Here is a 16367-nt window from a genome sequence, read left to right as displayed (position 1 = left end):
CTCTGTTGCAGTAAAGCCAGTGCTCCAGACTGCTAACAAAATTCAGTCGCAACGGCAGGAAAAATGGTTGATGTTGCATTGGTGCAATTCATCAGCTCAGACCAATAATAGACAGCGCTGAATTCTCATAAACCATAGATATCAAATCAAATAACGATGATGTGGAAACCAGGAGAAACACAGTGCCATGAACGAACAAGTTATACGTTTATTAGTCCACAAATCACCAACATTCACCATGGATTTAATTTAGTAACTCTAACTGTAACCATGGTATTGTGGCAGAAGTAGCCAAGTGTTTTTCATGATTCATCTCAGGGTTCGTACAACCTTTTGAGAGTGAAATTCACAAACTTTTTTACTGATTATGAAATCAGTAATATAAAACGTCAAATCATGAAAAAAAATATTTTTTGTCAAAGCTTGGTACTTTTGTGTACTGAAGTATGTAGCAGAAAAAGTCACAAGAAAAACAAACTCTCTTCAAATTGCGACTGAATTACACAGAAAACAAGTAAAGAGCGCTCATTTTATAAGCTTTTGGTCGGTTCACTATCAGTATAATATAGAATAACAATGGTATATTTAATAAGAGTAGAATATTTAACAATTTTCCCTATAAAATTAGGTTTTTGCTATGTTACTGTTGTTGAAAGTTAATTTTACCTGCGTCTCAATGCTTTACTGTCAAAAATGTAAATTTCCAAGAAATAAACAAGTGCTACCGAATCAGGTGCTGGCGCCACTATCTGCACAACTTAGTGGCACCGCTGCTACTGCTCTCACATGTTAGTGTGGAGCCCTGAAAGCGCTTAGATCTGAATGAGGACAAGGTTACATTTTATTGTGTTGGTCAACATTTCCAAGGTCGGCTGTAAACAGATATGGAGCTTGTTTGTGTAATCGCATGAGACCTCATGCACTTGTCTGTTCACACACTTTCCAAACTTCCCCTTTTCTTGTTCGCTAAACTGCTCTTCATCCATATGAAGAGAAGGAAGCGTCCTGCCTCAGCCTGACTGAAAGCGGACACCTAGCCATCATTTAGGACCCTGATTTATGGGTGTCACAGCAGTGACGTCAGGTTTTAAGTTGCTGCCTGTTTATGCCACGCTCTCGGAATGAACAGGGGGGCTTTTTAGATGCCGAAAAAAAGCTGCAGCTGGTATAGTAATGCTTACTGGGTAATGTGTGATGAAATGATGACAAACTCCATATAAGCGCTGATGAAACAGATGGATCTAATAGACAGATAATAGATAACTCCGAACAGCAAAACAGTTGAGCAAAACTTTATTGCTCTTGTACATGAAATATAAGAACAACAGCATATACAGGTCAACAATGTAAATACTTCAACTACAGTACAGTAGTAGAAAGCAAGCAACAACTAGTGCATGAAAATCTAGAAAGATCTACAGATAAACAGCAGGCAGCGTGTTGAGGTGGCAACTCAGCGTCTGAAACACAACGCTGGTGCTTATCATGAAACCCATCAACCAGGGCACAGACAACTGTGAAAGTAACAGCTTTGCATTCAGACGCATAGAGACGAGTTGCACGGCATCTAAATAGCACCTGACTGCAGCTATGAGGGTCAACCGACGCTGCCGAAGTGCAGAAAATAAACCAGGTGACCTTTTTTTAAACAATGTTTGAGGGGTTGCGCTATAGTTGGAATATATTCACAAAATAGCACAGCCTCAAATGCCTTGCTGGTTTTGAAAAATTGTTATCGCATAATGAAAATATTAAGGATACAAATTCTGCTAACAAAAACAAAATAATGAAATAAAATGGAAAAAAAAAAAAAAAAACTGCCCAAAAACTAAAACTAACCAAAATAAAACTGCCCACAAATTAATTTGAATTTTAGGCATATAGATATATTGTACTACAGTATATAATACATTTTTTATTGCCAGCATTAAACATGAAAATGCCACTCAATAACAGTAAACTGCTGAGAAGTAAAAGGTGACAGTTGTCGCATTAACTTTGGCAGCCCTAAAATAATAAAACAAACTAAAATGAAAACAACACTGAAACAAGAAAACTCTTGAAAACTGAAATTTAGCAAAACTAAGCTAAACAGTTTAGTTGGAAAAAAAAAAAAAAAAAAAAAAAAAAATAAAAATTTGAATAAAAATAAAAAATAAAATAGTACCTCACAATAGCACCGACTATAACATGATTTATCCACATTGTGTATTTTAGCATAACTGTATTGTTGTATTGGCCAATCACAGGGTTATTATAGTTAACTACAAAAACTGAACCATAATTTTATTTTTTTTAGCTTATATAAAAATATAAGCTAAAAAAATTGAAATATAAAAAAAATATTTCAGCTATAGCCAGTACAGTGTATTAACTTTAAAATAAAAATAATAAAAAGTGTACAGACATTTTTTTAAAAAACAACAACAACAACAAAAATGTAAACAGAAAATATAAAAATAAAACTATGAAGTATCTTAAATGATACTAAAATAACACTGGCCAATCAAAATCCAGGAACTGCATATGAAGGTTGATTTATTCTGCGAAGCTTTTTTGGTTAAATCAAAAGGTCATCTATCCAGAATCTTCTCAATAGATCTGGGCCAACTGCAAACAGCTTCTGAGACACTAAAGCAGGGCCGTTTGTGAGTTTACATAAGGGACGAGGGCCACACCAGAGACGAGGGGCCCATGGAAGGGGCACTGCAGGTTAAAAACATTTTTTTCCCCATCGGCACACATCAGGCCGAATAAAAGGGGGACACTTAAGCTGTAACATGAGCCTCGCTATCCATGACGTAAGGCGAGCAGGACGGTTAGCGATCACATGCATGAATAGATGTGCCAATAGCCTCTTATGTGAACACAAACACACACCCAGACAATGCCACTGGAAATGTGACTTCCATAACAGGGCTGGAAATGAGGCTCGGGGGAGGAATCTTGCAAGGCAATCGAGAGGCTTCAACCTTCAACACCCACTCAAGGATTCAATTTCACACTTAAAGTGAGCGCCAAAACCTTTGCACTTTGGCTTTATTCGACAAGAAAATTTAGTAGCCATGGATGAACGTGACGATCGCAATCAGAAATGACCATCAATGTCTTAGCTACAATATCCCACTGTTTACATAATGAGATGCTTCCTTATTTTTAGCATCACATTCCCAATGGAGAATTTAATATGCTTCTAGCAATAGTGACTAGCACTTGGAAATTGGAGCATGATGGCTCTTACACCACATGTCAGGAAGATCATGGAGGCTCAGAGAAGTGACTGCTTTAGTTAATCTTCACTTGCATTGCCTTTGTCTTCCCACAAAATTAAAGTTATTAGTTATAAACATATAGAGCTAAAGATAAAGTTCATGTAATCTTCGTTCCTGGTGTTATAAGGTGTTCGGCCGTACACCGATTACATTTGCGGCACCGCCCCCCACTGTTGTTTTGCTTTTTATAGAAATAAAAACCATTTTGTTCAGTTGGACAATGGACATTACAATTATAAACAAAGCGTCTGCTCTGCTGCATACAGCACGAGCTGCAGAGTCGCAGTCAGATTTCACTTATTACGTGATGATAGAAAGGAGAGATGACTGACGGGTCGATGGCAGAGGATTTGCTTTGCAACAAATCCTGAGTGTCATTGACAAATATCTGGTGAAATGTGCAGTCAATACCGCAGAGTACAGAGTAGCCTACGCATGACCGCAAATTCGAAAGGGAAAGTAAAAAGCGAGCGCAAATTCAAAACCAGTTGTTTGCATAAAGTGAAAAACAGCTAATTTAATGACCAGAGAGATCTTTTAAATTATGATATTTTTGTGCCAATTAAAAATCACTCCAAATTCTTATGTAATAAATATAATACTGTAACACAGTAATGCAATTCATCCTATACATTTTCAGATCAAAATCATCATATATTTAAAACAACAATAAAATTGGTACAACAAATACTACCAGGAAGTATAATAATTTTAGTTGACAATTTAAAAATTTAAAAAAGAAATGAATATAAATTATGCATTAATTATTATTTTTGGTTGAAGTGGTCATGACATGAGAATTCAAAAATGTCCTCAATCTTTTGATCCATTAAAACATCCTGCACGTTTCATGGCTTAAAACGTCCTCCTCATTATAAATTGAAGCATTTATGTTATCAAGCACTGTGACATCAAATGGGCAAAAATATTTGCATATGACTTCCTCTAAAGCAATACGTCTACACCCTAAAGGAGCCATTCATTTCAGACAGTCAAACTTTTTCTGCACATATAAGTTTTTTGGTGCATGACTTAATATTATAAACTCAAAGGAACATATTAAAATAAAAATAAATAAATATATATATATGCAAATTTATACTTAATAGCAAACTAAACATTTTTAATAATACAACACAATACAATGCGAGTAAATCAGTAGCATATGCGACCAAATTTCACGAGAAGTGACTAGCCAATGGCTAGTAAATTGTATGTTTTCAGTCACCTGTAATTGAGTTAGAGGCAATAAAATAAGTTTAGCGCAGATGTAATTTCATTGCCAGCTGAGCTTTATGCATCGATGCTTGGCTCAGAGCGCCCTCTCTCGCTTTTTCTCACACTCGCACACTCACCGTGAGAGAAAGAGAGAGCACATTGCAGGGCTCAGTGACAGGACTCTGTGACACCGCCCCGATCGAACCAGTGCTGTGTCGTCATGAAAGTTTATCATTTTAAGCCTTGTCAATTTAAACATTTAAGCGCTAGAAAACATAAAAGATAACTCGCACGTGCCCAGAAAAGCTGGGTCTGACAGCACGTGAATACTGAATTGAGTTCTCTTGGAAAGTATCCTACTAAACGTCGTCAGTTATTGTCTTTAGTGAATATAAACAGTTGAAAAAGTAAACCCGTGTGTAACAGTATATTGGATCTGTGCATTAGTCTTAGGGTGCTTTCACACTTGGTTCGATTGCCTGGACCGAACCCGAGTTCGATTGCTCCCCCCTCCCCCTGCGCCCACTGGACTGTGTTCACATTATATTATTTGGGTCCGACCCGCGGTTCGTTTGCATCATCAAACCAGCAGCTGTTTACTACGTTGCTTAGTAACGATGGCACAGGAGAAGGCGGCAAAATGCATAACATTGCTCTCCTCACTTTTATATTTTTGTTTTTGAACCGTTGGTTTTGTTCATAACGGCTCTTGCGTCTGTCTGTCGCGAATGTACAATGCTGAAGGCGAGCAGAAATGAGAAAAGCTACGCTACAGCTCTCTGTTTGCAGCACGTGACTCACGCTCATCGGGAAAGTGAGTGAAACACACACAAACTCACATTTTTATCAAATAATACGGCATTAATAGCGGTTCACTTCCGCAATTTGGTACGTTTGCATTCATATCACAAGCGTACCGTACCGGAGTTCACTTGAACCACACCCCAGACCACCCTTTTTAAGCGGACTCGGGTAAGGTTCGCGGGTGCGCACCCGAGTTCAGAAGACCGTCTTCACATCATCCAAACGTACCGAACTCTGACGTCAATCGAACCCGGGTGCGCACCAAAAGTGCTAATGTGAAAGCACCCTTAAAGTGACAGCAGCCTAATATTCCTGCTGCTATCCGTATTTTTAATGTTGAATAAACAGACTCGCAAAAAAAAAAAAAAAAAAAACGCTTGTAACTTTAATAAGGATTATTTAATTTATACAGTGAAGACTATGCGGTGCTATTTTGCATTTGATTACTTAATTAAATTTCTATACCTAATCTACCTGAAAAGCACTGTTTATTTAATTGGCATCTTTTCTACGGTGTTTATTTGTGCTGTTGCTTGTAGTTTGATTATTTGACCTTATTTTATTACAGACTGTTTACTTGATTTTAATAGTGTTTGAAATTTATATATTATATTATAATTATGTCGATTTTTTTCATTTGCATTGTTCTTGCATTCCATGTAAAAAAAAAATCTGGCGAGTAAAATAAAAAATGTATTCGCCAATGGCAACTCGAGCTTCAGTGTGTCCGTCAAGGGTTGTAATAGGATATAATGAAAAAATTGTATAATTTTCTTGCAAAATATACTATATTACTTATTAAATAATACTATATTCATATAATATTATAGTAATATTACTCATTTGTTTTTGAGGTGAAATTTGAGCTACATATTTCTTGACTTTTTTTTAAGATTCACACATTAAGATAAAATGAAGCAACAGCTTTATAAGAGGTGCTGAGGTTCTGCTTCCCACAATGCATTGCGTCTATTTCCAAACATTCAGTTTAGTTTACATAAGCTATTACAGAGAATGGTCTGTTAGTTTGTGCAAAACTCTGACTGACTAATCCCTCTGACTAAAATGTTGTCAAGTAGTCCGTTGGTAGTAGTATTGCTGATTATGCACAACAAATTAAAAGCCAATTAAATTACCATTTCCAACAAACACAAATGGAAGGTACAGAAAACATCCATTAAAATGGAAAAAGGTGTTCAGAGAGCTTAAACTACTCAAACTTGAGTTCAAGAACATCTTAATTTTCTGCATCATGCAATCATGTCCCAAGTAGGAGCAATGGAACGAATGGCTTTTATTTAGGCTAGCTTTTGGCCAGCAGAAAATGCTTTTAGCCTAAACACAGGAAAAATCAGTCTAGGTCTAAAAAAAAACCAAAAGATTTATCTGTCAGGAATCCAAGTTGCACATGACAAACAAGAACGTGGATTCTGTTCAAAAAGCAATTTGTAGCAACATGCTTTTTGAGCAAAAATTTATTGTGAAACAGTGAGTGCATCAAATATCAATAGCTGTGGGGTAATTATGCTCTTTCTGAAAGGCTTATGCCCCCATTAACGCTGAAGAGACACTAGAACACATTTCCTAGTGCTTCTAAAAGCAGCTACAAGGCCCTCAGGTCATCGGGGACGCGGCTTCCGACAGAAGAGGTATGCTCCTCATAGCACACTGCTCCAAAACCAGATGGGATCTGGCATCTTGACTATTTGGCTATTTCTTTCAAATCCAGAGGAGGCATCCACGTTTCTAACACGCCTTTAAAGAGCAACAGTTTTAGCGAGATCTAGATTTTTAATTTCTCTGAGAATTTCTGACAGTCCACCAGTTAGGTCAGAAATATTTTGAATATGAATTCTAGTATGCAAGCACACAACCGATGGTCTGGTTGTACATAGTTCTTGCAATACTGAGGTGCTAACAAAAAGATTTCCTTTAAATTGCGAAAAAGTTGACAATTTCAACAATAGCTCCCCTTCTGTCTAAGAATGTAACACAAACATGCACATTTCAGAACGTAATGCATGAAATTGAGCTTGTGTAGCTCAAAGCATAAATATTTGAGTATTTTTACATTATATTTACATTTGAATCATTTAGCAGACACTTTTATTCAAAGCGACTTACAAATGAGGAGAGCAATAGAAGCAAATCAAGACAACAGGGAAACAATATGTGCTGTGACTAGTTCCAGTTAGTCTAGCACTGTACATGTAAAGTTTTTTTTTTTATTAGATATTTAAAATAGTAAGTGTTAGTACTAATGAGTCATGGGTTGACATCACACACTGTCTGCGCAATAAACCCTCTCCAAGAAGTTGTGTGCAAGTCATTGCCTCTACCAATAAATTTCATGAATAATTACACTCAGACTCTAAATATTTAGTGAAATTACGCTAGCCCAGCTTAAAATATAATCATTCAGGTAACTTATAGGCCTTTTTTAATTTCTGCAATGAAGCAAATGCGGATGGAATTGAGCAATCCAGTCATTAGAATGGAATTTACAGTATTACAGAATGTTTGCAGAATTTTGACAGCAAATTTTGGATGACAAAAAAAAACTAAATTAGGGCAGTACATTCACACCAAAGCATTCAAAACGACTACACTGATCAACACAAAATAGGTGCCATTTGAAAGCTTGACAATGAATGAAGCCACTTCGAATAAGTCCTAAGCAGTGCTGAGTTATTTGCTGATAAAAGGGAAAAAAAAAAATGTTTTCACAATTTATGAAATACTTTTTTTTTTCCTTTTTACTGCAATGTGTCAAAAACATCATACAGTTCAGATAATCATGTGTTATGTGTTATTTAAAAGGTCTCATGGAGTAGAATACAACATGCATAATTGTTTTGGGCTTTGACCTCGGCAAGGACCATATGTAAATAACATACGAATGCGACATTTAGGTCTATGTCATTTACGTTTTCACTCCTAACTTCATGAAACGTGCTCTGATTGTGAAAAATGGCACATCATTTACAGCAGATTCTCATGATTAAAATGAGTCCAAATCAACGAACCATTGAGTCGCGGAGTTACGACACATAAAACCCCACAGGTGCTAACTAAAATCAAATATGTAGATTTCATGTGTTTTTGCTCATAACTTCATGAAACATGCACGGATCATAGACATTACTTACAGTGGATGATCCCGATTGAAATGAATCTAAAATCAACCGCGACAATCACAAGATATTCCTCACGGAGAAACAACAATTTTAAAAATTCCCATTAGGGGGCGTCAAGGGCTAGACAAAAAGGCTACATTGGTTCCAAATGCTGCAACTTTTGAATACTTTATGCTATCTCCACAAAATTTTAACCCAGATGCAGCTCACATGTAGTGAAACTTCACCAAAAAGAATTGTCCTCCTACCTTATTTCCTTCCTGAGTTTACTGCATGTCAAATAAAATATGTAAAATTACAATAAAAACATGTATATGTTTATCAGCAGTTTCTCAGCAGGAGAATGTCCAAATGTAATGACAATCTATATTTTCTAAAAATGTAAAAAGTTTTCTATCAAACGATTCCTATCTTTTGATTCTCCTTGCTGTAGTTTTGGAGTTACTTTTGTTTATGTCGTTTAGAAAAAACAACTCTAAAAATGCTTTCAGGGCTTAAGGGGTTAAGGTAACATCACTTGTCACGCTAAAGTGTGTTTTGTGCCATTCTGTTGCACTTTGTTGTGTCGTATTTGAACGCACAAGCAAAAAAAAAAACACGTTTCTACCAACAGATGACGACAAATGCTACCGAACATGCGTGAGGACTTACGCTACACAACGTGGTGTGTGTATTTGGGGGGGGAGAGTATAAAGGATTATCACTATGTTTTGTTACGTCAACCACTAAGCTCCTCGCGTCATGCCGCGTGAAACGCACGTTCTCTTCAGCATTTACTGCTAACGTGGTCACATACAGCAACCGCAGGATGCGTGTTATGTTTTTCCACAGCATCTTGAAAGCAGGATGCAGCTAAGGAAGAAAAGCTGCAAAGAACCAAGGAGACAAAAGCCAATATTGATCAATTCCTCATTCAGAGTGCTGATGGGCGCTGCGTGTTTGGGTGAGACTGTGCGAGATGAATATGGCCATTGCAGTGCGGCCCCTCCCCTGCCGTCTCTGGAATCAGTCCACACAGTTACCGCAGGGAGAGGAGCGGCCGAGCGTCTGCAGGGAAAGACAGGTCAATTTAATGGGCTGTTTGTCTGTTCTGGAGACCACCGGCTCAGACTGACTGCTGCTGGGTAAGCCCACGTCTACCCATAAACCCACACGCTCTGTCAGACTCTATGGCTCATCATGAAGCAGCTTTGGGTGGTGTGTGATCATTATGGGTAAAGCAAGAACTCTACTGAACCCTTTAGAACGGAATCGGAAAAAAATTATTTAAATGTTTGAACAGAAAAGCATTCAATAAAACCAAACTGGACAGAATAGGAAAGTATTAAACAGACCATAACAGAACCAAAATAAACGGAAATGGAAAAAAATATTTAACCCAACCAAAATCAAGCAGGACCAAACAAAACAGAATCTAACATAAACAACATAACCAGAAGGAATCAAATAGACATAATAGATTAAAATAAAAAAATAAATAAACGAAAGAACAGAATCCAACAGACACAAACAAAACCAGAACTGAAGAACCGAAGAGGCAAACAGAACAAACACAAAAAGAACTGGCAAGCAACACATAGAAATCAACCAAAAATAAAACTGAACAAAATGGAATCCAACTGAACAGAATCAGGTAGAACCGAATAGAACCATAAAGTATTTGGATTGTTTTGAAAGAAACTAATAGAACCAAATAGAACAGAATCCAAAAGATGCCAAAACAGAAGCAGAAAGAACCAAATAGAACCTAATAGAAATAAAAAAAAAAGTAAAGAAAAGCGGAGAGCCAAAAAGAACAGAATCCAACAGATACAAACAAATCCAGAATAAACATAAAGCAAAAGAGAACAGAACAGAAGAAAAAATAAATCAACAAACACAAAAAACTGGCAAGCCCCAAATAGAAGTCAATCAAAAATAAAATTGATCCAAATGGAACCCAAATGAATAGAATCAGGTAGAAGCGTAAAATAGACGAATTATCTAAAAAATAAAATAATAAAATAAAAATAAAAAATTTATTAATTTTTTTTAAAAAAGAACCGAAGAGCAGAATGCAAGAGACTGAAAAAGAAATAAAAAATAAAAAAAACAAACAGAGTAAAATAAGAAAAAAAGAACAGAACTGAAAGAAAAAAAAAAAAACAGAATCTAACAGACACAAACAGAACCAGAACTGAAGAACCGAAGAGGCAAACAGAACAAACACAAAAAGAACTGGCAAGCAACACATAGAAATCAACCAAAAATAAAACTGAACAAAATGGAATCCAACTGAACAGAATCAGGTAGAACCGAATAGAACCATAAAGTATTTGGATTGTTTTGAAAGAAACTAATAGAACAGAATCCAAAAGATGCCAAAACAGAAGCAGAAAGAACCAAATAGAACCTAATAGAAATAAAAAAAAAAAAGTAAAGAAAAGCGGAGAGCCAAAAAGAACAGAATCCAACAGATACAAACAAATCCAGAATAAACATAAAGCAAAAGAGAACAGAACAGAAGAAAAAATAAATCAACAAACACAAAAAACTGGCAAGCCCCAAATAGAAGTCAATCAAAAATAAAATTGATCCAAATGGAACCCAACTGAATAGAATCAGGTAGAAGCGTAAAATAGACGGATTATCTAAAAAAAATAAATAAATAATAATAATAATAATTAATTAATTTTTTTTTTAAAAAGAACCGAAGAGCAGAATGCAAGAGATTGAAAAAGAAATAAAAAAATTTAAAAAAAACAAACAGAGTAAAATAAAAGAACACAACTGAAAAAAAAACAAAAGAAAAAACAGAATCTAACAGACACAAACAGAACTGAAATGAACCAAATCAAACAGAAATAGAAAATTCAACCAGCACAATTGGAACTCGCTAGAACAAAAACAAATAGAACCAAATGGAACCTAATTGAATAGATTCACACAGCAGAAACGAATAAAACCAGAAGTATTTCAAGTTTTTTCAAACATTCTAATAAAACCAAATAGAAAAGAATCCAAAAAAAAACTGAATCTAACTGAGCAGAATCAAACAGAAATGGAAAGAACCAAATTAAACCGAACAGAATCAAACTGGAACTTACAGAGCCAGCTAGAGCCAAAAAAATTATATAATCAAACAGAACAAAACAGAAATGCATCTCTAAGTGAAACTGTCAAATGTTATTAATTTCGCTGCACTATCCTTGAGCACAAATTTCTCCACTACAAAATTTCTCATAGCATAGAGGAGCCCCTTCATAAACAACGTCCGATATTCAAACATTTATGAATATTTTTAAACATGTACCTGCAGCATTAGACAGCAATGAAATATCAATTCATTATGCAGCTCAACTAATATTTCCACTACTTGTTTTCCCGTTAGACTTCCCTGGACACTAAACAGTTTTCTAAAAGATTTTCAAACACACGGGAGCGTGTTGGTTTTTCCATTCTGGATATCCTTAACCCAAGCAAGGTGGGACACGTACAGAACCTGCAGACTCTGAAAAAGTAAACCCACAAATCACTCACTGTCGTCTCAATGGACCTAACAGATCCAAAAAACCAAAGCACAGCCACAAACCAGGTCAAAACTTTGCATATTCCGAAAGACACAAACATTTGGATTTACTTGACAACACAATAAAAGCCCAATTCATGGAAACATCTCTGCGATACAATATGAATAAATGGATAGTTTTGGTGTTTTTGCTGTGACGCTATCCTCCAAGCATCCCACCATCTATGTGAGCCTCTTCAAATATCTCATGGGCAGTTGGGCACTTGACAGACGACTCAAACCTTTCGGCTTTAAAACAAGACGTAACACAGCACATGAAAAGGGAAAAAAGGACTAACCAAAGCAAACAAATAAAGCTTGGCGAGTGTACTTTACTTTATTAACAATAGATACACTGTTTCCTTTGCCACTGTAGTAAACCACGGTTAATTTCTTGCCCTGGTTGGCTGCCAAGTGCAGTATGAGCCGTCGCCTCGGCGCTTGGCTCACTGTTTGGACGCATTTCTGAAGTTTTCCTCTCACGTTGAAGCATCTGACACAAAGAAAAACTAAAACGTTGTGAGCAAAATTGCATCACAAAATGTTGCTGTCTAAAATGATGCATTATGGCTGTGAAAAGGGGATGAATGGCTGAATGCAAAGACTCCAAAAACAAACTGTGTGCATCACATCTGACTGGATAAACTAATTTAGTTGTTTTTGAGATGTCGTCACTGCAAAAGAAAAGCTAACTGCATTAATTGCAATAAATCTGCGTCATTAGATTATTGGAGTACATTTTACAATTTCTGTTTTTATACTTTAAAATTTCATGTTTATTTTAATATGTTACTTGCCTTTTTTTGTAATTTACTAACAATTTTTGAGTGAAATTTTTTAAACACCATTTTTTCAGTGCAGATATTCCAACACATGCATGTTTTCCTGCATGTTATTTGTAAACCCTAACGCTCAAAATAATTAATCGGTTTGAGCAGGACAAACTTAAATTAAACAAATTAGTTCAGTCAAATTAACATTTATGAGTACTTTTTTACTTTCAAGGTCACAGAACTGATATATTTTAAGTAAACTGAACACTTACATTATTTTGAGTTTTATGAACTCATTTCTTTTAATTTAGACAAACTTAAATTTAACTGAAACTGGGTTGGGATTTCTATTTTCCAGCATGCTTTGCCCATGGCACTCGAAAGAGAGTAAATGCTAAAATTAAGTGTTATATAATGTTTTTTTGCACAAGATTAATGTTAAGTAGGAGATTTAGTAGTGATTAATGTTTTGTTATGCTAATTTAAAAGAGTATCTGTTAATGTGGGTTTTTGGAGAGTTACCATCATGGTGTCAAGTGGTGCTTGCGGCTTGGTTTGAGAACAAGTATGTTAAATGCTTTATGTAGCTGTCCTCATACAGCAAGTGTTATACCATGCTAATTTTCGGAATTAGCTAGTTATAGCTAGCCAAGTTTACAGTAATAAAAATGTTTATATTGAGGTTAAATGTATGAATTAATGTACTCAAACATTTCAAGTTAAGTAAAATTATAATGTATAAGTACAAAATAAAAATCTGCCAGTTCTGCTTGCTTAAACTTTTCCTGATTGCCTCAAATCTTATTCAGGTTTACAGTGTACTTTAAAGTTAAAATTAAATCAAAATTTGATGCTTTTCAACAATAAAAAAAAAACACTAAAACTAAAATTACATCGTTTTAAAGCCTCACAGCATTATATAATCTACTATATGAAAAATAATATTAATTTTTGCAGTAAAATATCCAAAAACCACTAGGTTAGTGTTATATATTTTGTCCAGCTGATTACAAACAATATCTCTAATGTTTTCAACTACTTGTAAATCATGAGAAAATCCCCATTCTGAACAGTGACACGGGGCAGTGCAGTCGCCTGTCAATGACGTCAGTTACCTTTATTACCGCCTTTACTGACGTAGAAACCACATGACAACAGTGCCGTGGACAAATGCGGAAGTAGTATCTAGCGTCCAGCAAACCACTAGCTGGCTTCAAGCAGTTCCTTATTTACTTCTTGCACGTTTTATGGTGGATTGTGTTACTTATTTATGGAACATAATTACTGTTTACCATCTGCCGCTGGTTCTGTCGACAAGGACAGCTCCCGTAAACTCATGACCGGAAAAGCGGAAGCGGCGCCGGCAACTGTGTCATAATAAAAGTCCCGCTGCTCGTGAGGCGTGTGTTGATCAATCGCTCCAGCTCCTCGTTCAGCTCCCGCAACACTCGGTCCTGCTCTGCTTCATACTACAGTAACGTTAATAATCGCATCCATGAACATGAGTTCTTCCAGACTCCAATCCCTATTCTTTTGCACCGTCCGTTGAGATGGAAACCACATGTCCCAAGTTTCCACTCTAAAACTTGGCGTCATCACAAATTGTACCTTTATTTTTTAATATTTTCAATTTAAGTGTCATTGCTCCTGAAGGTTAACTAAGTGAGTGTTTGATGGCGGCAAAGGTAATCTAAACGCAAATTACCATCCACTATTAAAAACCCAATATTGGTCGAAATCAATAAATTGAGAAATCCAATATGGTAGAGATGTAACTTATAAGAATCTTACAATTTCATGTTGACTTTACAACTGTAGTCTCCTATTTTTCTCAATTAAAAGTAGGCCAAAACTTGTAGCGTAAATGCTATATAAAGAAAAAACATCGGAGCTTGAGCAATCAAGTTTCCCTTCCAAACATTATTTAAGCATAACTGCACTGGACGAAAACAAGCAGGCGATGAAGGTGCATGAGTTTGTGTTCACACTTACAAACCATACAGGCCCGGATTATTGTATTCAGGCATTGTTTATGTGTTATCCAGGCAGGACGGCTGCAAATACGTGTTGTATGAGGGGAAAAACAAAACTGTGGATGGCAGTGAACTCTCTCACCTCCCCTTAAATGAGAAAAACTCTGGGACGACGTGCTGTCTGACAGCAGCGCTCGGGCACACAGCCACAACCTCACAAAGACACCCGTGCTTTTGGCCTCGGGTGGGGAACGTGGCCCAGCGACGGGAATGTTCACTTTTGTAACGTGGTCTGCAGCATTAGCGCCAGAGAAATGACTAAAAATAAACCAAATAACCTCTAATTTCTCATCCCACACCTCTACAAAGAGAGTAAAACAGGTGGAGCAATCCAATATAAAGGCTCTAAACGCAATCCAGTTAAAGGACTAAAGACCTACGCTTCCACACAAGATTACGAGAACAACAAAGACTTGGACGGCATCCTGCTAGAGTATGATCTAATTCTTCATCTTCAGCTACGTCTCCTAATGCGGTCAGGCTGAAGGCAATGAGATTTCAAGCTGAGAACAGAGCAAAGCATAAAACGACAGTTCATTTCATGTAAAATTACTTGAGAGGATCTGAGTTTGGCTCTTCTGAAGAAACCTTTAAACATTCAAAGTCTAGATCAAACAGAAAAAAAATCAGAATCAAACAAAACACTCAATTAGTATTCACTCCTAAACCACTTGGTAAATGGCTTCGAAACCTGAGATGTTATTGAAGTCAAAATGAAACAATTGCAACCCTTTTTACTTCCATGGCATATTTCTGAGTGAAAATTCAAAGATACTCAATGAGCAAAAATCAGTTTTCAAAAAGACAAAACTTTTCTTAAGAATAACGTGCAGCAATATATTGTTCACTAGGGCTGCAACGATTAATCGCGATTAATCGTTTGCAAAATAAAAGTCTGTGTTTGCGTAATATATATGTATGTGTTCTGTGTATAATAATTATGTATATATAAATACACACACATACAGGTATAAAGTTTAGAAATATATGCATGTATTATAAATATATATATTTATATATATTTTATATTACATATAAACATAAATATTTTATATATAAATATAACATTTTTCTTAAATATATACATGAATGTGTGTGTATTTATATATAAATAATTATTATACACAGAACACACACATATATATTACGTAAACACAGACTTTTATTTTGCAAACGATTAATCGCGATTAATCGTTGCAGCCCTATTGTTCACAGAAAGACCCCATTTATCCCTAAGTAAACTAAATATAATTTAATAAACTCTTGCTTTGTTGCACATACAACTGAGGTTAAAATATTAACAACATTGCTAATTATGCTAAACTAAGAAATTGTACACTTTCAAACACTTTAGCTTATGGCTGCTTATTAGCATGCATATTACTAGGATATTGGCTGTTTATTAGTACTTATATAGCACATATTAATGCCTTAATTTCTGCCTGACCATATTCTACATCTCTTAGTCCTACCCAATACCTAAAATTAACAACTACCTTTACTAACTATTAATAAGCAGTAATTATGAGTTTAATGAGGCAAAAGTCATAGTTAATAGTGAAAATTGGACCCTAAACTAAAGC

At 35.8% G+C, this 16367-nt stretch overlaps 1 protein-coding gene across 2 annotated transcripts in view; it reads right to left on the bottom strand.

Annotated features, from left to right (window-relative positions):
• Positions 1-16367, bottom strand: part of LOC137027851 (insulin receptor-like) — a 76815-nt gene that overhangs the window by 53773 nt on the left and 6675 nt on the right. The window contains exon 1 of one of the 2 annotated variants that reach the window (XM_067396428.1): positions 14744-14984. The exons of the other annotated variant lie outside the window; for it this stretch is intronic. Coding sequence (XP_067252529.1) covers positions 14744-14750 — 7 coding nt within the window. The 5' untranslated portion in view covers positions 14751-14984. Of the gene's footprint in view, positions 1-14743; positions 14985-16367 lie in introns of those variants that run through there. 2 annotated transcript variants of the gene reach the window in all.

This window comes from Chanodichthys erythropterus, chromosome 10, assembly GCF_024489055.1.
Source record: "Chanodichthys erythropterus isolate Z2021 chromosome 10, ASM2448905v1, whole genome shotgun sequence".
In the NCBI taxonomy this organism is placed as follows: Eukaryota; Metazoa; Chordata; class Actinopteri; order Cypriniformes; family Xenocyprididae; genus Chanodichthys; species Chanodichthys erythropterus.
This window is presented reverse-complemented; position numbering and strand designations above follow the sequence as displayed.